At 45.7% G+C, this 27,584-nt stretch overlaps 2 protein-coding genes, 1 long non-coding RNA gene and 1 other non-coding gene across 7 annotated transcripts in view; 3 read left to right on the forward strand and 1 right to left on the reverse strand.

Moving 5' to 3' along the window:
• The window catches only part of MYH16 (myosin heavy chain 16), a 64,027-nt gene extending 57,141 nt beyond the window's left edge, over positions 1-6,886 (forward strand). For both annotated transcript variants that reach the window (XM_075899679.1, XM_075899678.1), the window contains 6 exons: positions 1-204; positions 1,858-1,983; positions 3,366-3,536; positions 4,789-4,989; positions 5,461-5,690; positions 6,495-6,886. In XM_075899679.1, the coding sequence (XP_075755794.1) occupies positions 1-204; positions 1,858-1,983; positions 3,366-3,536; positions 4,789-4,989; positions 5,461-5,664 (906 nt within the window). In that variant the 3' untranslated portion in view covers positions 5,665-5,690; positions 6,495-6,886. The remainder of the gene's footprint in view (positions 205-1,857; positions 1,984-3,365; positions 3,537-4,788; positions 4,990-5,460; positions 5,691-6,494) is intronic.
• Positions 167-16,735, reverse strand: LOC142818630 (uncharacterized). The gene is made up of 5 exons (XR_012896191.1): positions 16,571-16,735; positions 15,085-15,270; positions 3,355-3,416; positions 1,900-2,060; positions 167-301 (listed from the first exon to the last, which is right to left on the reverse strand). It is a non-coding gene; the product is annotated as an uncharacterized LOC142818630 (long non-coding RNA).
• Positions 10,752-10,815, forward strand: LOC112543952 (small nucleolar RNA SNORD104). The gene has a single exon (XR_003087247.1). It is a non-coding gene; the product is annotated as a small nucleolar RNA SNORD104 (small nucleolar RNA).
• The window catches only part of ARPC1A (actin related protein 2/3 complex subunit 1A), a 27,444-nt gene continuing 14,350 nt past the window's right edge, over positions 14,491-27,584 (forward strand). Inside the window, exons 1-4 of one of the 3 annotated variants that reach the window (XM_075899682.1) lie at positions 14,491-14,514; positions 22,870-22,975; positions 23,897-24,001; positions 27,075-27,297. In XM_075899682.1, coding sequence (XP_075755797.1) covers positions 22,912-22,975; positions 23,897-24,001; positions 27,075-27,297 — 392 coding nt within the window. In that variant the 5' untranslated portion in view covers positions 14,491-14,514; positions 22,870-22,911. Of the gene's footprint in view, positions 14,515-16,148; positions 16,320-22,869; positions 22,976-23,896; positions 24,002-27,074; positions 27,298-27,584 lie in introns of those variants that run through there. The other 2 variants (XM_075899681.1, XM_075899683.1) reach the window with 2 other exon arrangements.

The following is a 27,584-nucleotide window of genomic DNA, read 5'->3' on the forward strand; positions in this document are numbered from 1 at the left end:
GACCTTCAGATTCAGATGGATGAAGATGCTCGCCAGCATGAGGAGCTCCGGGAACAGTACAACCTCCAGGAACGCCGCCTCAGCCTGACACAGACAGAATTGGAAGAAATGCGGACTGGCCTCGAGGGCAGCGAGCGCTCTCGCAAACTCCTGGAGCAGGAGCTGATAGAAATCACCGAGAGGCACAACGAAATCAATGTCCAGGTGAAAACAAATTCCATGTTGTTACGACAGGCTCCTTGTACTGTCTGCTCCGCTGGTGGCCTTAAAAGTCCGTTGTGCTTGATGAGAATGTATTGTTCTGCAAAGAAAATGCTATGAAAGAATGCATTAAAATCAGATTGGCTTTATTAGAGCCAAATCTAGCAGCAAAATTCCCTGTGACTATTGCCAGCCTGAGCCAGGATTGCAGGATTCAACCCACAAAGTATTAAATACGACATTATTCCTGAAGGGAAAGTCCTGCGGAATTCACAACAAACTATATCCAGAGAGTTCTATTACACAAGGATGGGCTATTCAAAAACACTCAGCATTGAGCCAAGCCTATGATCTATGACTTCAGCAGGGGCAGAGTTTGCTGAGTGCTTCTGAAAATGCTACGCTAAAAATCTACAGGGTGAAATGCTGGCTCCACTGAAGTCCGTGAGAATTTTGCCATCAGCTTCACTGGTGGTGGATTTTACCCCCAGGACTTAATGAAGAGTGAGATCCATTTGATTGAACTTTTAAATCACCCTAGAGAATGCAAAGAAAATTAAATCCTGTTACAGGATTCTGTGTGCTGGTTTCAAAATGCTCCAGATGGTTTATCATTACTATTATATTCTCTAGGCCTTTTCTATAAAGGATGGACTAAATATACAAAGGGTTTCCAAAGTGGGGGAAGGTCTATAAACTGCAGGAAAGGACAATAATAGAGAGAAGCATTTGCATACTGAGATGATAATGGGATTTTGTTCATCTAAACTGAGATGTAAATGCCACTTCTGATCAGAGACATAAAAAATATAACTAATATGTTTACTTGTAACTGATGCTCAAATGAAGATGATTCAAGCTAAACAGCTGTATTCATTCCCACTAGTATTCCTGATGCTTGCTTGTTATACAAAACTAATACTACACAGCACTTATATTGTACTCTACAGCTGGGATAGTCAATTTTTTTTTTGACAATTTTGGGTCAAATGTTTGGTCAAAAATTTTTGGTCAAGGTATAATCAAAGCTTAGACTTCAGCAATAAATCAATAAATTTTGGAGACCATTCCAAAAAGTCTGGCAATCCAGATTTGGCCTGTGGTCTGCCTATTGACTACTCCTGCTCTGCTGTTGTACTGAAGATCTTGAAAGTTTATACAATGCATTTGTTAGGTTATTTAATAATGTTGCTAGGTATAATTGTCTTAACATTTAGGATCTTTACAAAAATTCTAAAACCGTACACATGAGATAACAGATGTGATTAGATGTAGGATTTTCAGATTTTCCACAAGGCAAAAGATACATATAGGCTGTAAGTTCTTTGCACGGCAACTCTGTGCATGTGGCGTGCCTATAGACTAAAATATCCAAATGCTACTGCAATATAATTTTGAAATAATAATACGTATACACACACCACAACTAAAATAAAGTAGGATTAAAATGAATGAGTTTGGTAGACAAAGGGATATAATGCATGATACAAGACTGGTTACCAAGGAAAATCTGATACACAAGTAAAATAAATATACAGGGCTAAATGCATCCCTCTTTTTGAGTCAGTGACGTGCCAAGTCATCTGCTGAAGGGTCAAATTAGAGCCCACAATGCTGGGGCATGCTGGGTTACGAAATCTTCCCTCCTCCCTCCAGAACCAAAGCCTGCTGGTGATAAAGCGCAAACTGGAGTCTGACCTTATGCGCATTACAAGCGAACATGAGGAGATGATCAGCGAGTTCCGAGCGGCCGACGAGAGAGCCAAGAAAGCCATGACTGATGTAAGTTGCATCCGGCCTTCAGGGATGGTCCCTAGAAGCCTGGGAGTTGCATATCTGCTTTTTCCTGCATTGCTCAACTTTGAAATGCATTGTTAAGGGTCAATCTTAGCACATCCATAACATTCTCCATCCCCACTGGGCTGCACACACAACAGCTCGTCTGCCTACCAATATGGCAAAAATAGATTTGGGGAAACCCATTGCTGTTCTGTCCCCCTGCTAGGGAAGGGATCTTCTACATCACTGATGACACCTGGAGAACGCCTCCATTTCCCCTTCTGTTTTGTCCCCGCATTCCTCCAGGGTTAACATTGAACCTATCATAGAGCTGGAAGAGACCTTAGAAGGCCATCAAGTCCAGCCCCCTGCCCAAGGCAGGACCAATCCCAATTAAATCAACCCAGCCAGGGCTTTGTCAAGCTGAGACTTAAACACCTCTAGGAATGGAGACTCCACTACTTCCATCCAATCATGCTTCCAACCAAAGACTGGACACCCTCCCTTTGCAGCCAGTCAAGGCCATTCATAATAGGCATGGAAAGCAGACAAGAGGCCACTGTGGAGTAAATTTCTCATTTGTCACTTAATGATTGGCACCTGAGAAATACCATCCATAACTGTGGGTTCTTCGAAAAAGAGGCTGAACATTCTGCTCTCTTAATGCTCTCAGCTACTGCCTGTTCATACAGTGTCTTCACCTGGACCCTGGGGGAAGAAGCACAGGTTTCTGGATCCCACTCCCAGCAGCAACCCTCCCTCTCCCCAGCTCTGAAAATTGGCAGTCTTGTCAATATCATGGCCAGGAGCCATGAAATTGACAAGGTTGTCTGGCTTCCATGTGGGGAGAGAAGTTCTAGGTAGCTGTCCCCTGCTCCCAGCAGGAAACATGAAGTGGGTGTGGGTGCGGGAAGACAGCCTGCTGGGAACCTCTGGGGCAGCTGGGCTTCCAGGCCCTCTGTTCCCCACAGGTTGACTTATGCAGGTTGACTTATGTTTCTAGTGTAAATGTAACCTATGGGATGTTCTTAAGGAGAGGATGGAAAGCATAAGCAATAGATTGTTTATAGGCAGAAATTAACGACTTAATATGAGGGATGGACAATATCTTGTACTTTACCAGTTTGCTGTGATAATAAGCAAATGCAAATAGATTGGCTTGAGGCATGATCCAAAACCCATTGAAGTCAATGGGAGCTTTCTATTGACTTCAGTGAATTCGGACCAGGTTCTTAGAGAGGCAAACTGTGATGCACAGAACAGATGTCTAGATCCTGCAAAATTCCCCATATGGCAGCATATGGACATCAAGTCTAAATATCCTAGCTTCCAGTGCTCAGTATAAATAGTCTGCACCAACAAGCTGTTTCTTACCCTCCTCTTAGGCTTCCCGCATGGCAGAAGAGCTGCGACAGGAGCAGGATCACTGCATGCATCTGGAAAAGATCAAAAAGAACTATGAAGTCACAATAAAAGACCTGCAAGTCAAGATGGAAGAGGCTGAGCAGCTGGCCCTGAAAGGAGGAAAACGTACTATCATGAAACTTGAGACCCGGGTAAGAAAACTGTACAGATCTGCCCAGAAAATTTTTTCCAATGCCACCGCCATACCCTTCCCTGACCTGAGCTTTAGTACTCGGGAGAAATATTTGAATAGAAAAGGAATGTTGTTAATAAAAGGGCCAGTGCATCCCAGATAAATTAAACTAAAGAGAAAAAATAATAGCAAATATATTTAAGATAAATTGAAATCCGCCCAGGATACTTTCCGTTCCCTGCAATGCAAAGAAAGGTCAATGCTGCTCCTCTGTCACATGCAATATCTGGTTGGATACTAAATGGCCTTGGCTATGACACTGATTAGGGCGTATTATCATTAACCAAGCCATCTCTCTGTCCACCATCCTTCTGACAGGTCTAACTGGCCTTAGTCCATACAAGGTCCTATTGCATCCAGGGATATATCTCACTGGGATTCTTTTCATATTGATCGCAAATGAAATATGCCTGAGTCGGTAAATAAAAAACCAAATAAACACTCCCCAGATTCTTAGCCCAGGTCTACACCACAGAGGACGGTCGAATTAAGATACACAACTTCAGCTAATCTAATTACATAACTGAAGTTAACATACTTTAATCTGAGTTTCCCCATTGTCCCCATAGCAGGAGGTCTATGAAAGCAAAGACTCCTATCAGTTTCCCTTACTCCTAGCTGGAGCAGGTGTAGCGGTGCTGACAGGAGCGCCCTCTGAGATTGATTTAGCATGTCTTTACTAGACCCACTAAACTGAACTCCGGAAGATCGATCACAGCAGCTTCAATCTTCCATGTAGTGAAGACAAGCCCTTAGGCTACATCTAGACTGCAAGCCTCTTTTGAAAGAGGCTTTTTCAAAAGATACTTTTGAAAAAGCCTCTTTCAAAAAAGAACGTCTAGACTACAACCAGTACTTTTGAAAAAGCAAGCCGCTTTTTCGAAAGAGAGCACCCAGGCAATCTGGATGCTCTCTTTCAAAAAAGCAGTTTGTATTACATAGTGTCTTTTTTTGAAAAAGCACTTTCGAAAAAAGGCATTCTTCCTCTTAAAACGAGGTTTTCCACGGTTGAAAAAACTGCTGCATTCTTTTGATTTACTTTCGAAAGAACGCGGCAGCAGTTTAGATGCAGGGGAAGTTTTTTTGAAAAAAAGGCTACTTTTTTCGAAAAAACCCTGTAGTCTAGACACACCTCTAGTGTGCCTACAGATCTTCATGCTAAACACAGTCATCCCTAACATAGCCTGCTGGGTTTTTGCCTCCTTTTTCAGATCAAGGAACTGGAAACAGAGTTGGATTCTGAACAGAAGCGCCACGTGGAGACGGTGAAAACTCTGCACAAAAATGAACGCCGTCTAAAAGAGCTGATCTTCCAAACGGACGAGGACCACAAAACCAACCAGCGTATGCAGGAGCTTGTGGAGAAGCTGCAGAGCAAGCTGAAGACGTACAAGAGACAAATCGAGGAGGCCGTATGTACCCCAGATTGTAATGCTTTCCTCTCTCACACACACAATAATATCGACCATGTGTGTTGCATCTTCAGAATAAACATAAGCTGAAATGCATGGTCATCAGTAGCATGAGCACCTCCAGTCATTAGGCTCCTATTTTATGCTGCCTTTCCTTGCCATCATTGATAATACATGCCCCTGCATACCTGTAAGGAGAGAGCCACCTGCCTTATCTTTTGCAAAAAATCAGATTAATGCATGTTAGCATCTCTAACCTCTTGCAGTCATCTGGCTGCCCTCAGGATACCTCCAACATCTGTGGGTGGGGAGGTGTAAAATGTATTTATTTCTGATCCAAACAGTTTACTATACACCTCACCTGGCAGGTTACAGTAAAGGAAAACAGGTCAGAGACATTTTGTGCTGGCATTGTTTAATAGAAAGACTTAACCAAACGAAAAAAAAAGCCAAATCTTCTTGTACCCCCAGGAGGAGCAGGCTAACCAGAGCATGGCAAAGTACCGAAAGACCGTACACGAGCTGGATGATGCAGAAGAAAGGGCTGGGATGGCTGAATCGGCTCTCAACAAATTTCGCACCAGGCACCGTGTCTCAGCGAACAAAGGGTTCACCTCTGTGGAGATCATCCAAGTGTCCAAATCTTCTGCTTCCAAGTCCGCCTCCGGGGAATAGACACCAAGGCTCTGAGCCTGCAGCTGGTAGGCCTGCCTGTCTTGCCTTTCCCAGACACGGTATCGGGATGGATTTGGAAACACACGCGCAGTTGCTGACTCGCTGAATGCATTATGATTGGTGCATTCTGCATGGCTCTGCTCACGCGGGGAGAGGAATTTTGAAGTAGAAGAGGACTGCAGTGGTTACAGATACTGTGACAGCCTTAGACCCATTGCAGCTCTCTAGCTGAGAAGGCAGCAATGGGATTTCTGTCCCCTTCACATCACCCAAGTAGAACCGATGCTCAAAACTGATGTACAGGCCTCTCTAGTCCGGCACTCCCGGGACCTGACCGGTGCTGAGCCAGAGAGGTTGCCACACCCCGGGAGGTCAATATTGTCTACTAGCACTACCAACATTTCCACTGCTTAGTGGGCATTTAGAAGACATTTACGGGTAAATTCGAGCTAAATAACAGCACAGAACTTTGAGAGCCAGGACTGGTGGCTGTAAACAAATTTTATGGGATGGCAGGAAACTTGGATGGCGGGAAACTTGGCCACACCCATGATAAGCGGACATTCGTCTGACATCATGCCGAACAAGGGATGTTGCCAGACCAGAGAGTGCTGGACTAGAGAGGTTTAACCTGGACGTGGTCCGGAGAGGTCAGGATTTGGTCCTAATAAAGGAAAGCATTGGCCCAGTCTGAGCAGCGGGAGGTTCAGGTGGGCATTTACATAGACATTGTGGCATTTCTCATCTCTTTTCCTCCTCCTTAGGGAGGATCTAAACAGATTTTTAAAAGCTGCTATTGCAGGCCAACTTCAATGTCTCTTTCCTTCCAGGGTGACACACGTCTTCCCAACAGCTGCCCATTGCAAGATTGCTATCCTTGTGAGGAATTGAAAATAGCAGTCTACAGCATCAAGATGATGTCTGCATAGGAAGAGAAAGGTGGAAACAAAGAATGTGTGTGTATTTCTTAAGGGGAAAGAATTATCCATGTGTTCACATCATGGGAGAGCTTGAAACTGGTACTTCCCCTGCCTGGATTAAACCCCAAAATCATAGAGGACTGGCTGTTGAAATGGGTTTGTTTTAATGTGAATTTTACATTTTCATGTCAAGGACGGAAAGTGTAAAGCATCTGTGTGATGTGGGCTGTCTCTTGCAAATAATTCCTCACACTAATAGTCTTAATGCGTAGTCTGAATAAAGCTAACTGTATGGGAAAGAAACTTGGAGAAGTTGCTGGTCTGTCTGTTTCTGGGATGACAATTTCACTGAGCTTTCCTGTCCAAAAAACTATTTTTAAGCTAAATTTGGCAGCACTGAACCATGTTGGTTATCATGCATGTGTACCAGTTACCTTCTGAGCTCTGTGCCACAGGCCCTCTAATGCTAACAGCTAAAGGCAGGTTCTCTTTTCACTTGTGGCTTTGGAGCAAAAGCGTCTAAGTCAGGGGTGGGCAATAATTTTTGGCAGGGGGGGCCACTCCAAGATTTTGGGAAGTGGTCAAGGGCTGCACTCTTCCAGGATATTAATGGAGATGCGGGATGTGGGATGGAGGCTGGGTGCATAAAGGCGTTTGAGTAAGGGACCACGGTACAGGAGGGAGAATGGAGTCTGGGAGGGAGTTGGGATGAAGCAGGAGGTTGTGACCTAGGGCAGGGGACTGGAATGCAGGGGTTTGGGATGTGACCTGGGTAGGAGGGGATTGTGATCTGGGGCAGGAGACTGGGATGCCAGATCTGGGAGGGGATATGGGTGTAAGAGGGGGACAGAGGGTTTGGGTATGTTGAGTTGGGGGGCAGAGAGTTGGGGCAGGAAAGGGCTGGGGTGCCAGAAGCAGGCTGTGGCCAAGAGACTTACTTGTCAGCTGCCAAACTAGTCTGTCTGCCTGCAGAGCTTAAAATGTTCCAGCCGGCCTGCCTGCTTGCCTGGCCATATGCTTCATGAATAACTGAGGCCAGGAGAGTTCTTCTTAGCTCCCTATTATTCTAATAAGCAGCTCCCATTGGCCAGGGTCTGCCAGAAACCAGCCAATAGGAATGGGCTGTAGGCAGGGTGGTTCCTAAAACTTCCCCCCTCCCCTCCAGTTTTAAAACAGAAATGGAGCCCAGCAGCTGCATTTCTGCACAGGGTGCAGGGCTGCGGGGGAACCTGCCTGGGACTCCCCGCTGCCTCCAAGGGCAGATCCGGTGGCGTGGTGGGCTGGATACAGCCGGCAGGCTGTATTTTGCCCAAGCCTGATCTAGGTTCTATCCCTGTTAGCACTTTAAGGATACATCTACACTTGCACTTGGTCCACAAAACTTTTTTCGTTCATGGGTTCTTAGGGCTTCTTCTTCCCTGCCAACAAAGCCAAAACCCCTTCATATGAGGTGGAAGTATTAACTCAGCAACAGTGGCCACTAACAGCATTTACACAAGCTGACTTTTAGCAACAAGACTGTGTGAACACAATGCTAAAAGCTGCATAGTGGTGTTGTAGTACACATCATATTGTGACATCAAGAAAAAGGCCCAGACAATCAAAATGTGGCTTTGGACAATCAGTGTCACCAACACAGACACTACTATTTACTAGCACACACTCTCCTGAGGTGGAAAAAACACATTGAATTGTGTGTATCAGATTCTCCTTACAATAGTTTCAAATGTGTGATGCTTGGGATCCAAGATTCGTGTAGCTAAGGGAGGCAGGATCAAAAGTGTCTGAGCACATGTAGATACAGCTCCAGTAGCACTACTGGGTGGGACAGTGACAGTTCCAAGAAACATTTGGAGGAAGATTCGTCAAGAACAAATCAATGCCTAACCAACCCAATTGCTTCTTTGATAAGGTTACTGATCTAGTGGATGAGGGGGAAGCTGTGGACATGATATACCTGGAATTTAGAAAGGCTTTTTAACACAGTTCCATATGTCATTCTCATAAGCAAACAGGAAAATGTGATTTAGATGAAATTACAGTAAGATGGATGCACAACTTCTTTTAAAAACCCTATTCAAAGAGCATTTATCAGTGTAGTCGCTGATAATGGAGAGTATATTTAGTAGGGTTCAGTAGGCATCTGTCATGGGTCTAGTACTAAACAACCTTTGGTTAATGATTTGGATAATGAACTGGATGGAGACTATGTTCATAAAATTTGCAGATGACACAAGGCAGGAGGGGTTGCAAGCACTTTGGAGGACAGGATTACAATTCAAACCGAGTTAGACATATTGGAGAATTGGTCTGAAATCCACAAGATGAAATTCAATAAAAATAAGTGCAAAATTCTTCACTAATGAAGGAAAAATCACATGCACAGCTACAAAATGGGAAATTACTGGTGAGGCAATGGAACTGCTGAAAATTATCTGGGACTAATTACAGGATCACAAACTGAATTTGAGCCTAGAGTGTGATAATCTTGGAAAAATAATATTCTTGGGTGTTGTAACTAGGGATGTAAAAACCACCCAGAATAGTTTAACTAGTTAAATGGTTTGTTTAACCAGTCAACCACAAGCTGCGGGTGAAGGGAGCTGCTCTGGGCCATGCTCGCTGCAGCCATGGCTGGCATGGGCTGCTCCTTCCCCACCACAGCTGCAAGTGGCAGGGACTGCCATAGCTCCACCATGGATGACAGGAGCTGCTCCAGGCCCGCAACGTATCATGGCCCTGCTGACTGGGCTGTCATGTGGGGGAAGCTCTGGCTAACTGGTTAGCTGGTAAAGATGCTGGTAAGGCATATGTTGACCGGTTACCTGGTTAACCTTTCATCCCTAGGGCTGTGTCTACACTGGCATGAATTTCCGGAAATGCTTAAAACGGAATACTATTCCGTTTTCAGTTTTTCCGGAAAAGGAGCGTCTACATTGGCAGGCTGCTTTTCCGGAAAAGCCCTTTTTCCGGAAAAGCGTCTGTGGCCAATGTAGACGCGCTTTTCCAGAAAAGAGAGCCGATCGCCATTTTCGCGATCGGGGCTTTTTTCCGGAAAAGACTACTGGTCTGTCTACACTGGCCCTTTTCCGGAACAGTGTTCCGGAAAAAGGACTTATGCTCGATTGGGAGCAGAATAGTTTTTCCGGAATAGTGGCTGATTTTGTACAGTAGAGCATCATTGCTTTTCCGGAAATTCAAGGGCCAGTGTAGACAGCTCGCAGCTTATTCCGGAAAAGCGGCTGATTTTCCGGAATAAGTGGCCCAGTGTAGACACAGCCTAGCTGTAACAGGTGTGAACTTGTATGTAAGACACAAGAAATACCTGGCATTTATGCATCTCCTCATTTAGTTGTCATCATCCTGAAGTTCTTGCCTATTAAAATGCATATATCCCAGAATCTCAGAGCTGGCATTTCACCAATTTGCACAAGGCAGGCAGAGTAAGTGCCCCTGCTTAGAGGCAAGAGATCAATGGTCGCTGGGTTTGGAGTTGGTAAATCTGAGCAAGCTCCCAGGTAAGCTGTCTGACTCAGACAGGCTTGGCACAGGTGCCCCTACATTCAACCCAGATTGCTTCCAACCCAAGGCTCTGCCACTGAGGTCATCTCAGCCCCTCTGAGTCTAGGGGGGCACAGAGCCAGAGCCATTATCTCGGGGGAGGGGGGAGCCTAGATGCAGACTGACCAAAGCCAGCCTAAGTGGGCTTTGCAGGCCCCAGTTCGGGCCTAGTTGGCCCAATGTAACCCCGTCCCCTAGTCATTCCCACCCTGCCTCACAGGCTGGACTATACAAGGACCAGCTGATGTCAAACCATTGCATGTCCCAGGACCCACCTTTTATTGGTTGCTGGTGAGAAGGGGCGGTGCTTGTTGAGGCACCTGAACTACAAATAGCAGCAGCCGCATCCCCTACTCCCCTTTCCTCTGTGGCTTGGTGTGGGAGGTGAGTGTGGTGGAAGATGGGCCCCAAGCTGCTTCAGGTGCTGGGGGTGGGTCCTCCTCATGGGAGCCAAGAGGAGAAGTGAGGATTGAGGTGTCCTGGCGAGGCTGGGGACAAGCCTTTTGCTCTGGTGGTGAGGGGATGGATCAGGTGGGTCTGAGGTGTCCTGCTTGGGGTGGAAGGTGGCAGCCATGGCGGGAGGGGTCTGACCTGCCAGTGCCGGCTGCAGTGATGATTCTCCTTACACATTAGAACTTCTGACGTGGATGAAGTGAAGCTGAGTCTGAGCCCCCAGTGTCAGGTCCCACGGGCCCACTTTGCCCACAGCCTGTTTCTGCCCTGTGGGGCCTGGCCCCATCCCCACACATGCATCAGGCCCACGCACTGGGGCTGCAAACCTCACCAGACTCCTCCTCTTCGCAGGTACCTCAGGAGCCAAGTGGCGTCCTGCTGCAGTCCCTGGAGAGCTCCCGCCTGAAGCGGCCTAGTGCCCACTGACCTGCACTTATAAACAGCAACAAAATGTCTGAGCTGGTTTCCTTGCTGAGCTGCGTGGCGCTGCCTTTGAGTGGGTGCAGTGTCCCATTGACAGCTGCACGGGCTAAGCAGCGGTGCAAGCAGAAAAGCTTGTTTGTAACTGGTGTTTCTTGGCTAAACCCAGGAACATCAGGATGGGACTGGGGCGATGCTGAGAGCTCACTTGAAGATCATCCTTAAACTGACCCAGTCGGCCCTGCTGGGTGCAGGAGTGGGCTGAAGGTAGGGGAGAGGGTGGCCTAATGGATAAGGCATCAGCTGAAGGTCCTATTTGGAAATCATGGGAGGGTGGGCAAAGCCCGCCCACCTTCTAAAAGCCCCTCCCCAGCCTTACGGGAGGGACACTGGACCCATGTCCAATTAATTGCTTGGGACAAATAATGACAAAAGGGTCAGGGAGTGCGGGCTAAAGGTTCAAAATAAGGGAGCCGGATGGGGACACCGAGCAGAAAACCCCGGACAGCGCCCACTGCTCCTCAAAGCTATCGAAGGAGCCAGTGGATGCCGCCCAGAGGAACTCTGCCCGGATTCGTGAAACCAGGGAGGAACGGAAATAGGCCCCACAGTCGCAGAGAACCCCCTCGTCCAACATCCTGCTCCTGGTATTATAGATGGTGGTCTTTGCTAGGGCCAGGAGCATCAGCTGAAGGTACAGTGGTGAGGTGGGTCCCAGTGATCTAATGGATAGGGCATTAGCTCCTGCAATTGTGGGTTCAAGTCCCACCTGTGTCCCCACACACCCAAAGGCTAGAGCACCACCACCATCTTCCTGCTGGTGAGGAAAGAAAAGCCTTCAGGGGAATGGCAACCTATGGATATGCAACCTGGAGGCTTTCCCCACTGCTCCTGTTAGTCGGTGCTTCCCCCCATCCATAGAACCTGGCCAAGACCCCTGCCAGCTCTTGCACCCTCCATCCTGATCAGACACCCCTACATCCAGCAGGGCTGTCTCAGGACAAGGTGGAGGGCAGCTCCACCTCCTCCAGAAAAGGCAGGGCTGAGGGAAGTCAGTCCTTAGGACTGGCTGAGCTTGGTCCAGCCCCAGCCAGGTAAGGTAATTCACCCCAGAGCCCCTCACATACTTTACTACCGTTCCTTGCCTCTTGCACCCTCCCACACACCCTGAACCCCTCATGGATCCCAAACCAGACTCCAATGTTTCATTTATGCTATTATTCATCATGTCAATTATCAATAATATTAAGTTGTATATTTTCAGGCATTCTTATATGGCTCTTGACCACTTATTCTGAATGTTGATGTAGTTTGGCTCTTTGGTTGGAAAAGTTTGCCTATCCCTGCCTCATCCCCTACCCTTACAGGATTCTGAAAGTCGAGACCCTGCATTCGCAAGATTCTTTCTGCTGCAAGCCCTTTCATTTGGAACAACATAGCACAGTCCTACTCTTCTGTATTCCCACAAAATTACAAACCTTGATAATCATATTTCAGCTGTCCTGCATTTAATATAAACATAGCTGGTGTCGGGTTACAAATTAAGTTGATTACGATGAGCAAAATACCACTCCCTATGCTGAATGTCCCAACAAATCTAAGCAAAGCAGAAGCAAACTGTATTGACGTAGACCAGTGGTCCCCAACCTTTTGAGGCTGCCGGGCGCGTCTGGGGGTGGGGCTGTGCATGAACCATGCACCCAGTGGTGGGGCCGCACCTGTGCCATGTGTCTGGGGCTGACGCCGCGCGCCTGGGGCAGAGGCTGAGCATGCACCACATGCTCGGGGTGCAAGAATGGCTTGGGCCGGCCCTGGTCACTCAATGGGTGCACATAAATGCCCCAGCGGGCGCCATGGCGCCGGCAGGGACCACTGACATAGACCCAGGGTCTCTCCCCGCTTCCAGCTAGCTGTCATGGACGCATTCCTTCAGATCTTACTTATATCAAGACAAGAAGTAATGGGCTTAATCTGCAGCAAAGGAGATTTCAGTTGGGTCTGAGGAAAACCTTCTATCTATAAGGATAGTTACACATGGGAATAGGCTTCCAAAGGTGGTTGTGAAATCCCTGTCACTGGAGCTTTATAAGACCCTGGTAGACAAACACCTGTCAGGGACGGTCTGGGATTCTTAAACCTGCCTCAGCTGGAGGAATGGACTAGATGACCTCTTCAGGGTCCTTTCCAGCCGTAATACGTGTCTATGACTCTGCGCTGGTCAGCATTGCCCTTCAGCAGAGGAGTCAGTTGAAACTAGAGATGGCGATGCCGGGGGAACGATGCTGCAGCCCCGAAAATGCTGGTGCCGGAAACACCCTCGTTGTCCCAAAATGAAGGTGGTGGTAATTAGGGTACGGCTGCACAATGTCAGCTGGGATCCCTCAGCAGAGCCTGGGATAAACCCTGCCACTTGCTAGTTTTTTCCTTCCCCGTCCTCTTCCCTACCAGTCTGCCTTCTGCTTCAAAAATCAAGCCAGCCAAGCCTCTGCAAGGTGGGAGGCAATGAGAGTCCCAAGGCATGTGAGGAATCTTGAGCCCTCATCCTTATTCTGCTCCCTCTCTGCATTATCCTCCCTAATTCTGCCTCCCAACCCTGCAGCAATTACCTGCACTCTCCACCTCCCTACCTGCCACATCAACCTGGGAACTCCATAATGGCTAGATGTCAGCAGGCAGGAGCTGAGAAGGAAGACAGAGAGTCCACCCACCTGCCTGGAGCCATCATCCTTAGTGGCTTGGAGGAGCAAATGCAGCTTGCCTACACCTCTGCTGCAGTTCTAGACAACTACTTACTGTATTTTCTTCACACAACACACAGTCAACCAGTGGAACTCATTGCCAGAGGATGTTGTGAAGAGCAGGACTTTAACAAGGTTCAAAAAAGAGGTAGGTAAATTCATGGAGGATAAGGATAGCCTGAATTTGCACAAATGGTGTCCCCAACCTCTGTTTGTCAGAAGATAAGAATGGGGGACAGGGATTCCCTGTTTTGTTCATTCCCTCTAGAGCACCCGGCATTGGCCAGTGCTGGAAGACAGAATATTGGGCTAGATGGACCATAAGTATGGCCAGTCTTATGTTGTTATGTTTAAAAATGTGAACCAAAGAAGTCTGATTACTCAAATATTGGTTATGAAAGTTGATTTTGATAAATTATTATAACTTATGTGAATGTTGTACTGAAATCTTAAGCAAGTGCATCTTGGAAAAAATCCAGATCTTATTTTTTTTCCTCCCCAAACATGTTGCGTTTCCTTCCCTTTGCCTGAAAGTGACACATTTCAAATGCTGAAGCCTACATTCCACTTCTAAAATAGATACTTTCACCCACGAATGCATGTGTTTAATTATCAGTTTTGCGCAATCCATGTTGTGCACGTGCTGAGACCTGTTTGCATATGCTTATGTAATTCTGACAGGCAGAACCAAGCCTGGGACCTCTAAAGCTTAGTGCATGAGCCTCTACTGAGTGAGCTAAAAGCCAGCTGCCTTTCAGGTAAGGTTGTAGAGTAGACTGAGTCTCTTCGTAAGTGGTCTAGCTGCCTCTAGGTGGGACAGTAGACCACACACATACACATTTGCATTTTGAAACTATGGCCAATCATTTTTTCTTAATACTTAAAAGCAAACAATGTATACAAGGGATGTAAAAGCCCTTTTAACCAGTTAAATGGGATCCCACGGGTGGGGGCCCCTGAAGCCCGGCCAGGCTGGAGCAGCCCTCCCCCTGTGGTGTGTTGGGCCTGGCCAGGATGGAGTAGCCCCTCGCATGCATGGTGTAGCACAGCAGACCTGGCTGGGCTGAAGCAGCCTGACCAAGCCCAGCAAGCCTTGGGCTGCTCCAGCCAAGCAAGGCTGAGACCACTGCAGGCAAGGGGCTGCTCCGTCCAGGCCGGGCCCACTGCGCCATACCAGATGGGGGAAGGGGCTTCTCCAGCCTGTCTGAGCCACCAGTTAACCAGTTACATCTCTAATGTATATTCAGGTTTTCCTGAAAACTTCCCACTGTTGCTCTCACATTAGTAACATTCCACTAATATTAGAGAAGTGTAAATTGATCACTGACCTTTTCGCTACTAAGTCCTCTACTCCCAATTCAGAGATGCTCAGATGTATTGGTGAAACTGCTAGCAATTTATTTGCACTGGAACATGTTGTACCTGCATTCAGCTGGAGTACAGGTGGGAGATTTCCTGAAAACCTTCGTTGTAGACAAGGCCCTAATAGTTTTGCATTCATAGTATCCAAGCTCCTGAAAAACACAGTTGCTCTGTAATATATCTGGTTCAGCTGGTTTCATCCCTCTCCCAGTGAAAATCATTTTGTAAATGTAATACTGTATTTAAATGCAATTTCAGTCCTGTTGCATAATGTGTAGTTGACCTAATTACATATCTTTAATCTGTACAACTAAATGAGTTTTCTAAGCAGTTTTCTAAGGGATAGCATATCACTCTAATCTTCCCATCCCACCACTCAGAGTTGTTCTTTTTGCACTGCAATTTGTTGGCTTTCCAAATGCTGCTTTTTATAAATGTGGTGGTAGTGTTGCCTAGAGAATAGAACACTATTACACTGAGACAGCTCTGCCCACTAAGCTGAACTTGGGCATGTCACTTTAACCGTTCTGTGCCTCAGTTTACCCAGCTGTGCAAAAGGGGTAACAATGGCATTCCAGTTTGATTTACACTAATCCCTAGCTTTTACACAGCTTGGTAGGTCAAAGCCCTTGGCAAAGGAGGTCAGAATTCACACAGCTGCTGGATCAGCCTGTGATCCTGGCCCAAACCTCTGCCTCAAGCCATCACACCTCCCAACCACCACCTTGGAACTGGCTCTGCATTGAACAGTAACCAGTCCGCAGTACGCATGTGCAACTTTCATCTCCAGGACTGACCACTGCACATGTGCAGCTCTCCCCTTCAGGCTAGCGACACTGCGCATGCTCCCTCCTATCTTCCTCCCTTCCCTCCTACCCCCCAGCGCCTTTGCGTAAGGAGAATTCTCGCCTCAACACGCTCCAGTTCTACGCGCAGGCGCAGAGTGCGGGGGGACCCTCCTCCCCACTCCCGGCCCGTGCGCAGGCGTAGTGGCAGGATCTTACCCCGCCCCGATTCTGCGCGCAGGCGCAGAGGTAGGAGCTGCCCGTGGCCAGTGCGCAGACTCCAAGGCCATTTCCTGGATCGCTTGTCAGTGCCGGGCCCCGCCGGCCGCTCCCTCTCCCGCCGCCCGGAGCGGAGTCGCGTTGACTGACCAGAGTCCGCGAGTCCCGCTCCGCTGCCTCCTCCCCTCCCCCCTTAGGTAAGTGCCGGCGCCGCGCTCACCCCGAGCCCTTCCAGGCCCCCTCCCCTCAGCGAGTACCTGGGCCCGCCCACTTGCCTCACGCGGGGGGGGCGACGACCGGACCCCGCCCCCTCCTCCCCATTCTCCTTGCGGCGGGGGGGTTCGACTGTTCCCAACGGCTGCGGGGTGGGGCAGGGCACTGCCGAGCGGCGGGGCTGACCCCTCCCCCCCCCCCCCGCTGTCTCTCCTCCCTCCCCCCCCCCACTCACCGGGGCCGAGGTCTCGGCGCACCTGTGCGGGGAGCCGCGGGGTGCCGGGGCCAGCCCTCCCCAGCGTCGAGGGCGAGCCCCGCGCGCCCGTGGCAGGAGCAGCAGGGGCACAGCCTGAGCGAACAGCTTCTCCTGCTGTAACGCCGCCTGTATCCGGGCGGGAGGGTCGTTAGCCCCGGGAGAGGCCGACTTGCAGGGGCAGTGAGCTGCAGACACCGCCCTTCCAGGAGGGATGCTAGAATCTTTGTCGCCGTGTCACCCCTGAAATTGTCAGTCTTTGCGTCGGGTGGCAGTCGGCTGCCCTGGAGCTGGGGTGCAGAGGGGGAGCCAACCAGCATGTTGCATGTACTGGTTCCCGCCTGCCCCCCCCCTGCACTGCTGCCTCTGATACAGCGACAGCAATGCAGGGTGGCAGGCTGCTCCCTGAGAGCCGGCGTTTAAGCCAGCTCCCCCACAGGAGCCTGCTTGTAGGTCTCATTGGTTAACTGTCTACATCAGTGGTCCCCATCCTTTTCAGGTTGCCGGGTGCCAGGGGGCGTGGCCGTTCGCCCGCCGGGCGCCAGGGGGCGGGGACACTTGCCCGCCCGGGGGCGGCCCCCCCCAGCCGCATGCCCGGGGGCGGGGCCCCCCCCATAGCCACGCACCCGGGGAAGGTGCCCCCCGGCAAGCGCCGCGCGCCCGGGGCCGGTGCTCCCCCCGTAAGCGCCGCGGGGCCGGGGCCGTGGCCAGGGCACGCGCGGCGCCCCCGGGGTGGGGCCAAGGCCGGAGCCGGCCAGGGCACGCGCGGCGCCCCCGGGGCCGGGACCGGCCATGCGTCCGGGGCTGGCACCTGCCAGCCCAGATTGCTCCGCGGGCGCATGTAAAGAGCCCGGCGGGCGCCATGGCTCCCGTGGGCACCGGGTTGGGGACCACGGGTCTACATGATTGCACTTTCCACTTTCACATCCCTACCTTCCAGGTGACTTATGTGATCTGAAAGGAGATTGGCGGGGGTTAAAAAATATTTGTTTGGCACTATATCTGGATTCTCAGGCAGTATTCCTACTCCATGGTTGTTGGGAATAGCCCTGTAGTGTATTTGCTGTCTTAATTAGGGAATGACAGCAGCCTAATACTCTTCACCCTGTTATCTCCCCCCTTCTCCCTCCAAAAAGGAATCTGATACTGTATTAAAAACATAAAATTCCCAATTTTAAATTTCCAGTTGATATTGGAAAGCAAAGATTATTACTCTGCAGTTATATTCAGTAGCTATCTGAGGCCAAGTGCCTAGATAACAAGGTTAACTAGGGTGATATATTTCCTGTGGGGGATTCTCAAATTAGTCTGACAGGCAGGTATTGGTATTAAAAGTATTGGTAATAGGGATGTAAGCGATTAGTAGTCGACTATCCAATAAATATAGTTGCTTCCACTCCCCCTTGCTGCCTCTGTCATAGAAAGGCAGCAAGGGGGGGAACAGGAGCCGGTGCTGGGGGGTGCACCGGTTCCCACTGTGGCTGCCTTTATGAGAGGCAGCAAAGGGGGAGAACAGGAGCCAGTTCTGGGGATGCCACCGGTTCCCCTCAGCGCCATCTCCAGGGTGCCACCTACTCCCCCTTGTTGCCTCTATCAGCTCTGGCTGCCACAAACAGGGGTTGGTGCCAGAGCAGCCTCTATTTGTGACAGCCAGCCTTGTCCACCACGAACGGAGGCTACATCAACACTAGGCCCTGTTTGCAGCAGACAGGGCTGCTGGGCTCAGTGTGAGCCGAGACCGAGCAATACTGGCTTTTGCTGATTGTTGTGCCTCTGCATTTTAAATGTAGTAAGAGCCTGACAGCTCTTACTACATTTAAAATGCAGAGCTACAGCACAGGTGGCTCCTGGAGTCAGCACGAGCCAGGACTGCTCAGTCCCGGCTTGAGCCTGCTCCTGAAGCTACCCCTGCTGTGGCTCTGCAGAGCAGTCCTATCGACTAATTGGATATTCGATAGAATTTGTATCGACTATACAAATAGCTGGATAACCTCATTTTAACATCCTTAATTGGTGGTTGAGAACTGCACTAAACACCTATCAGTAATATCAAAGTGCCAACTTCACTAAAATGTGGATTAGTGTCTTTGTCCTTCAGTGAGCTCTTTGGTGATTAGGAAGAGTATGATTAAAACATTTTATTGAATTGAATTTGTATTGAATTGTTCTTGACTCTCCTATAAGTTGAAAGTTAGGAAGAGGATATTATAGTTATCAAATATTGGTGAGAAGTATTCTTTGAGAATATTTTCTCCCAGCATTGCTTTCTCTTGTGATTAGTTGGTCATCCAATACAGAATGCTTGTCACTAATACAGGTGATCCAATGTCTGTCTTATGAATACGATTATTGTGCCAGAGAAATCTAGTTATTTGGAAAGAATGGATGATACCTTTTCTCTTGATTCACTGAATGGGCATTTTAAGTTAATACTGTGTTTGGGGGAGTTTTTCTAAGGTGAACTAGAACTGTTTTTGTATTTGAGCATCTATTTTTTCATACCAACCTGATGTGTAGTCTGAAGCTTAGAAGTAAAATCTGTGGGCTAGATGTTACTTTTTCCACAGAAGAACTACATGCTGGGGAACATTATCAGGATTGTGCTAGAAACAGTGTTTTGAAATAAGTATACTCATTATTTTTGGAAACTTTTCTGCTTTTTATTTCTGAAAGAGTAGAAAGGGCTGAGCAATCCTGTTGGTTTAACCGCTCTTCAGTTTTTCCTGTATATGGAAATTTACTGCTACTGTGTGTTGGCATGCACTAAAACAAGAACATGATCAAAAAATTGCAGACATTTTGTATAGATTAACAAATGGAATCTCATTGTGCCTGTCCAAGGTGGGAGATAACTTGGATCCCTTTTAATTAAGGAGAAGGTGGTGATCTCGCCCTGTGGTAGGACTTCATAAAGCCTCTCCAATAATAGTTGTGTGCTTTATTAGAATATGGATGTTAGAAGAACAAGCTATGGAGATCAAGTGTCAGTTAAAATTATGACTTTGTCTTTGGTTAAAAGTTTAAATATTGTTTTTTTTCTCATAATGCACTTTTTCTTCAAGTATGGTGATAAACAAACATGGGTACAGTACTTAAATTTAGAAAGAAAGTCTCCAAAGTATTTGTGCTGTTGGAATGCTGTATAGTGTTAACTATTGTAATTCCATTTGCTAAACTTAGTAAGGAGTTGCTCATCTTCCATTCACTTCCCAGTTTCTGTTGGGTTCTATTCATTTCCTGTTTGCAAAGCAAGGTAGGAATTCAGATGCAATCTCCACCCTCTGCTAACATATCCATACTTGGATATGTTGTAATTTCAGACTATAATGGGTGTGAGTGTCTTGGAATGATATCACTGCTTTTTTTTCTTTTAGATGCATGTAGGGAAAAAACATTCTCCAGAACTATCAAAAATTAATCTTTGGATATGAAATGTAATATCCAAATGGCAAATATAAATTAGATGTAGTGAGCTGTATGCATTTTGATAACTACAGGTGATTTTCATCTGTTGCAGTGTTATATTCCACCCATTTATGCTACAGCGTCATTATACTTTTGATGGCTGTGCATGTGGAATGTATAAAGTCTAAGATTATATTATACAGCAGTGTGGTAACTCTCTAATACAACTTCAGTTGCAGAAGTCAAGGGCAGAAGTCAAGGGCAAGTTTTAATGCAGTTGCAAATTATGGAACATTACCTTTTTAAATAAATCATGTACTTAAACAGTAGAATATTTTATGCTGTTGATTTTGTCCAGTTTTCATAGAAAAAAATATTTAATTAAAAAATTTACAGTTAATTATAATTTATTTTTGGAATTAATGAAGTGAATAATTTTATCACATAACAAATGTGTCAATAGACAGTTTGCTGTGGAATGTGTGTGAGCATTAATGTTAAAATGACACATTCCAGGTAGGCATGTGAAGGACTAGTCACTCCCTCCTTCCCCCCTTTGCTCCCTCTATCAGAAAGAGGCAGCAAGGATGGGGGACAAAAGGCGGTACTTCAAAGCGGCAGTGTCGCATGGAGCCTGGGGCCAGACCCCAGGCTCCATGCCATGCTGCTGCTTTAAAATGCCAGGTGTGGCCTGACTCCCCAGCTGATCCTGGGCTCCATGCGATGCTGACACTCCAGGAGCAACTTGTCACCTGTGTCCCACAGCGCTTCAAAGCAGCAGCCCGCCGCAAGGAACCTGGGATCCCTGGGCTCCATGAGGTGCTGGTGCTGCCGCTGCCGCTTTGAAACACTGGGATGAGCCTGATGCCGGGCTCCTGCAGTGTTTCAAAGCAGCAGTGCCACACGGAGTCTGGGGTCAGCGGGGAGTCCCCAGCTGATCCCAGGCTTCAGTGGCACTTTCGCCTTTCAAGTATAGCAACAGCCATAGGGCTGTTTCTACAAGTCAAAGGCGAAGACACCCTATCGACTAGTCAAATAGTTGATGCAAAATGCATCGACTATTTGATTAGTCAATTACCCACAAAGTAATTGCAGTGAGGGGCTGGCGAGTGGCTTTTGCCGCCGTTTGTCAAGCCCTGAAGATGAGCTAATTTGCAATTAGCTGTATTAAGAATTACAAGTCAAAATCAGTCTGTATGCCATAGGTGCTTTATAAATTCATGAGTAGCCACCTATACTCTTACATAGGAACCTAAGAATGGCCATACTAGGTGAGACCAAAGGTACATCTAGCCCAGTATCATATTTATTTCCTTTGGGGTATCTGGCATTGGCTGCTGTCGGAAGACAGAACAGGTAATCATCAAGTTGCCCTTTTCCAGCTTCTGAGGAACAGAGGTTAGGGACACTATTCCTGCCCATCCTGGCTAATAGCCATTGATGGCCCTATCCTCCATGAATTTATCTTGTTCTTTTTTGAACACTGTAAAGTCCTGGTCTTCACAACATCCTGTGGCAAAGAGGTTGACTGTGCATTGTGTGAAGAAATACTTTGTTATTGTTTTGAACCAGCTATATATTAATTTGATTTGTTGATCTCTAGTTCTTGTCATGGGAACAAGTAAATAATCTTTCCTTATTTACTTTCTCCACACAGTCATAATTGTATAGACCTCTACCATATACCCCCTTAGTCTCCTCTATTCTAAGCTAAAAAGTTCCAGTTTTATTAATCTCTCATATGACAGCCGTTCCATACCCCCTAATTTAGCTCCTTTTTGTTGCCCTTTTCTGAACTTTTTTCAATGCCAAGATATCTTTTTCTGAGATGAGGCAACCACATCTGCATGCAGTATTCAGGATGTGGGCATACCATGGATTTATATAGAGGCAATAAGATATTCTTCGTTTTATTCTCTATCCCTTTCTTAATGATTCCTAACATTCTGTTTGCTCTTTTGACTGGTGCTGCACATTCAGTGGATGATTTCAGAGAACTATCCACAATGACTCCAAGATCTCTGAGTGGCAACAGCTAAATTAGTTCCCATTGTTTTATATGTATGGTTGGATTATGTTTTCCAATATGCATTAATTCATATTTAATCAGCATTAAAATTTATCTCTCATTTTGTTGCCAGTTACCTTCTTTTGTGAGATCCTTTTGAAGTTCTTCACGTTTTGCTTTGGACTTAACTATATTGAGCAGTTTGAAAGTTTCAGAGGAGTAGCTGTGTTAGTCTGTAACTGGAAAAACTTAAACAATAGTCTTGCAGCACCTTAGAGACCATCTACATTTTTGTTAGTCTCTAAAGTGCTACAAGATTATTTGTTGTTTAAGTTTGAGCGGTTTGGTAAGATCTGCAAATTTTGCCACTTCACTGTTTACCCCATCTCTAGGTCACTTATGAATACTCTTGTTCAGCTAGTTATGATGATGTGCAAATAAGTTGTAGTACAGGTTGAGCCTCTCTAAACTGGAATACTCTGGTCTGGCAACATCTGTTCTGCTGGACCATGGATGTTCCAGGACTAGAGTCCCAGTGGAGGGGTGGTGGCTGGGATCCCTGCGGGCTAGCAGGGCAGTGCAGGGATGGAAAGCCCAGCATGCCCCAGCAGGGCTGCCCAGTGGAACCAGGAAGCCTGTTGGGGCCAGCAAGGTTGGCGACAGGCTATGGCTGGCAGCCAGGCCAGGGCTAGGAGGGCCAGAAATGACCTCCTCTGGTCTGGCAAAATCCCTCATCTGGGACCCGTCAGGTCACCAGGGTGCTGGACCAAGAAGGTCCAACCTGATTAGATAAACAGCCCTAGTAGTAATGTCTAAGATTATACCTTTTTGTAATTGTGCATTGATTTTCAACTCTTATTCCTTTCAGCTTTTTCATTGTTTAAAACACTAAGAATATCCTTTATTCAGAATGTCTCTACATCAATTTTTACTAGAACCAATCACCTGCCATGCCTGGAACAGAGATCGTACTCGTAAGTCCCCATATGCATTAACTTTTCCCCTTTGATTGGTATTTTGCACATGCTGTAGAACCACATATTTATAGAAAGGTGACCCAGAACTTTGTAAAAGAGAAAACAATCTAGTACAACACAACATTATCAAGTACCTTAGTGCTATTTATTGAGCTATCCCGTAAAAAGTACAAAACATGCTACAATATTGAGTCTTCCAAATTGCAGGTAAGGAGTTTTGATGTGCAAGAACTGTTTAGTGGAGATGCTTGAAAGCAAAAACTTGATTTATGTGGGCATCATGACTTGCCCATTGTCCTCTCTTGACCTTCTTTTCCATGTCCCAAATCCAGCCTTTTTTGTACTCTAGGATCTCCCCATACATTTTGAATTATAACCTTCAGAATCTATTTTTCATATTTCGAGAATGTGGAATACTAAAAGTTCTTCAGAGCTTCTCCAGATAAGAAATGTCCTAGAATACATTCTGGACTTTGGGAATAAGGCCATGTTTCCACTTTTGGGAAGATTGATGGTGCGGCAGTTGATCTTCTGGTGTTCAATTTAGCGGGTCTAGTAAAGACCCGCTAAATTGAATGCTGAGGATGCCCCCGTCAGCACTGGTACTCCTTGCAATATCAAGGAGTAAGGGACTGTCAATCTACTGCTCTGAGGATGGCGCTGACGCTCGGCTTAAGGTACGTCAGCACAGCTACATCTTTTTATGTAGCTGGAATTGTATACCTTAACCCGACCTTCTCCTGTAGTGTATACTTGGCTTTAATCTTTTTAGTCCAGAGTCTGCATTCCTAATGAGATTGTTTTTATGACACAAGCTTTAGACCAGCATCTTTTTCCAAATCAAGTTTGTATTTTTCAGTTTCAAAATGCGTACACAGGTGGAGACAATGTTGAATATTAATGTATTCCCTTTGCCAGAAATTGCCATTAGCCCTAATAATCATGAAGTTCACATCTATAAGAAGAGCGGAAACCAGTGGGTAAAAGCTCATGAACTAAAGGAACACAATGGACACATTACAGGTAAGTGGATATGCCCAGTCTCATAACCTAGTAATAGAAAGTGATTCAAATTGCTTTTAAGAAATAGTCTGAGAAACAGAGTAAGAAATCTGTAATGAGTAGATGATCCAACCTTTTTATATGGAGTGCCCAAGCACTTGTTAATGGATCTCAGTCACTGTATTATTTCAAAAGCCAGCTCCACAGGGAAGCTACAGAACTTAATTTAATTTACAAGTTTGATTCCTACAACAGAAGTCTAAACAAAGACATTGGCTGGATGGCCCACTACATTCCACATCCTAATGACATTAAGTACCCTTTGTTTGGTTTTTTGAGTGGGTACTAAGCGCTTTTATCAGCTTCATTTAGCATGGACACTCTAATTGATCATTTCTTTCCCCCTTTTTTCCCTTCTCTCTTCCCCTCCCCCCATCCCCTCTCTGTGCTATTTATTTGAAAACTGGACCCCTTGAACTCCATTCATCTGAAGAAGTGGGTTGTGTCCACGAAAGCTCATGATACCATCTACCTTTTTTTTAGTCTCTAGGGTGCTGCACAACTATTCGTTGTGTTAATTTTTTTTCAAACTTTTTATAGGCTGGCAATCTCACTTTATGGAGAGCTTTGTGGCGCATTCCTGGGCCCCATAAAGCAAATTTGGGGAAACAAAGCATTGACTTCCAAGCACTCGTTGAGTAGCTACCATACTAAAATTCAAGGATGTAAGGATGTATCCTGTTCCTGTGACTTTAAAAAAAAATCTTTAACGAACTAGCAATAAATAGCTTTTCAAATAAGCCAATTTTGTCATTTTTCTCTGATCATATTTGCCATTCCATTTTAGCAGCTAGTTTTAGCAAGCAAGCTTCAGAAAATATATAGGACTCTGCTATCCTGGTATCTGGCTTTTCATATCAATAGATACATTGTGGGTTAAGCAAGCACTATGTATTTAAACAAGTTGGCATTGGTTAATCTTTTCCTTTTTCCTCTTCCCTATGCTTGTAATACAAAGTATGTCTCCCATAGCTTGTCTTTGTGTAAAGAGCAGTGGGTTGCCTTCATAAACCCTGGTGATAGAACAGGGTCTTAAGGATTTTGTTTTATAAGGTAAAACATGAAAAGGAAGAAAAAGAACCACTGGTAAAACTGTTTTGTATTGTATTCTGGGAAAAGGTAAAGTTCATTTCTGCATCAAGTTCTTGATTTTTTTCTCCAAAAAAGAAATTCTTCTACAGTTGAGCTTAGTTTTAAAAATTGGGGGCGGTTAATTATAAAATTAATATACGAAAATAGTATTTTAAATATTAACATCAGTTTATTTTGTGCTGTCTTTGCATTTACAGTTTTTATTGTCTCATACTTCTGTATTGACAATGCAGTTTTGTACTGAAGTTGTTAGTGAGGAAAACTAGATGTTACTGCCGCTCCCCAAGTTACGAACAAGTTACGGACCAATACTTGGTCCGTAACTCGAAATGTTTGTAACTCGGATCCCATAGAGTTACATGGTTCGTAAGCACGGATCGCCATTCGTAACTTGTATCCGCATTTACGACCGCTTTGGTCATAAGTGCGGATGGTCGTAAGTGGAGGTGGTCGTAACTCAGGGAGCGGCTGTATAAGTTTTGATGGCTGGATAACAGTAAATTGAGTATTTTGGCATCCTGGGAGATGTATAGGTTTACAGTGCTCACTTTTAACACATTGGATATAAATGATACTGTTCGCATCTGTCTTATTGTTTCAAGCTATGTACAGATCCAAGAAGACATACCACTTGTTTTACTCATTTTACATTTTAACACTTTCTTTGCAGCCATTATAGTTAGAAAACTTTGTCAACTAAAGCTTAGATACTGATGCACAATTCTGGGGTAAATTCCACTTTTGTGGAGTCTTGGAATTCACAGGTCCCTGGTTTCAGTACAAAAGCTCAACTAAGTGGCAGTATCCAGAACTAAATTATAGAAATGGTAAGAATGCCCCAATGAGTCAACCAAGTATTATGTATAAAATGGGATTGTCCCTCATTAGCCTTTTAAACAAAATTACTTGTTCCTTTTTTGAAAAGGATTCTATTCTCTAACTGAGAAACTAGTTAAAATCAACATTTGCCTTATCCAGCAGTATTGCGTGCTGATATCAGCCCACTCTAATGGAGAGAAGCCTCAAGGAACCAGAGATGAATTGTAGAATAAACCTTGGATCTAAAAATATTAGACATTTTTCCACTTGAATTCTATTTTTGTAGCTTTCATGCTGTTTTTTCAATCAGTATGCTCAAGGAATCTTTTTTTTTAAGGCACTGGAGTAGTGCTGTTAAGGAAGGTCTAAATATATTTTTGTGGCAAGGGAGACTGATTGCAGACTGACTCAAAGAAAGATGCTGAGGAAAGAAGATAAGAAATTACTCTGCTCTGAATATTTCCAGTTAAAAACATCCATCATTGCAAAGGAAGGAAGGAAAGCTGTGGCAAGCTTGTCAAAAGGATGTTTTATACTATTTTTTTTCTGATATTAATTTGCTTCTTTACCTTGATCTTGTTTTATTTTTGGCTGGTGTCGCAACTTAAGTAGGCATGACACAGACATAAGCATTGTGTCCCTACATAAAAACCAATAGCTTCATTCTTTCGGACATTTCTAAAAACCACTGTGGTCTAATGTTTTACATATAATGACAGTGTAGCCTGGCAGCAGCAAAGTACATAACTGTACTAGAGGTTTGGGCAAAGTTATGGAAGTATTGCTTCTTAGGTATCAAAATTATAATCAGATGTGGGAACCAGAAGAGGGGGTGGAAGAAGAGAGCAGTAGCCATTCAATGACAAGTGGTCAAGTTTTCAAAGCTGTCTTCCTTCTCTCAGTCTGTGTTCCCTCTCCAAATCCCTCTTACTAATAGATTTTATTGGAAGTCAGGAGCAGTAAATGTTCACAATGGTGACTGAAGAATGAATGGTGGTTGGACATAATTGATATGTCTTCATAGCAAAGAGCAATAGCTGATGTCTCCATTCTGGGTTGCTGTACAGTAAACGGGGATTCACAAGGAAAAAAAAAAGCTGTTAATACAAGGTCTAAATTGCAGGTATTGATTGGGCTCCCAAGAGCGATCGCATTGTAACTTGTGGTGCAGACCGTAATGCCTACGTCTGGAGTCAGAAAGACGGCGTGTGGAAGCCAACTCTAGTGATTCTGAGAATTAATCGTGCGGCCACCTTTGTAAAGTGGTCTCCTTTGGAGAATAAATTTGCTGTAGGAAGTGGAGCTCGACTCATATCAGTGTGCTACTTTGAGTCTGAAAATGACTGGTGAGCAGTTTAATAATTTCCATTAAGGCAATTCCAAGAGGCAATACCTTGTCTTGTTTCTGTATTCCATAGTGTATTTTTAAAATGGAGTTAGTGCACCATAAATGTGCTTTAATTGCTGAGTTTTTATCTTTTTTATTGAAGTTTTCTCAGAATTTCTAAGCTATAAAGGGTACATGTCATGCATGTGATTTAGTCATTCAGTTCTCATTAATATTAACAGTTTAATATCTAAATTATTGGATGGTGCCCTGAAAATGTATTTCCAACACTTAGGGTGTGTCTAG

Source organism: Pelodiscus sinensis, chromosome 16, assembly GCF_049634645.1.
Source record: "Pelodiscus sinensis isolate JC-2024 chromosome 16, ASM4963464v1, whole genome shotgun sequence".
Taxonomy (NCBI): Eukaryota; Metazoa; Chordata; order Testudines; family Trionychidae; genus Pelodiscus; species Pelodiscus sinensis.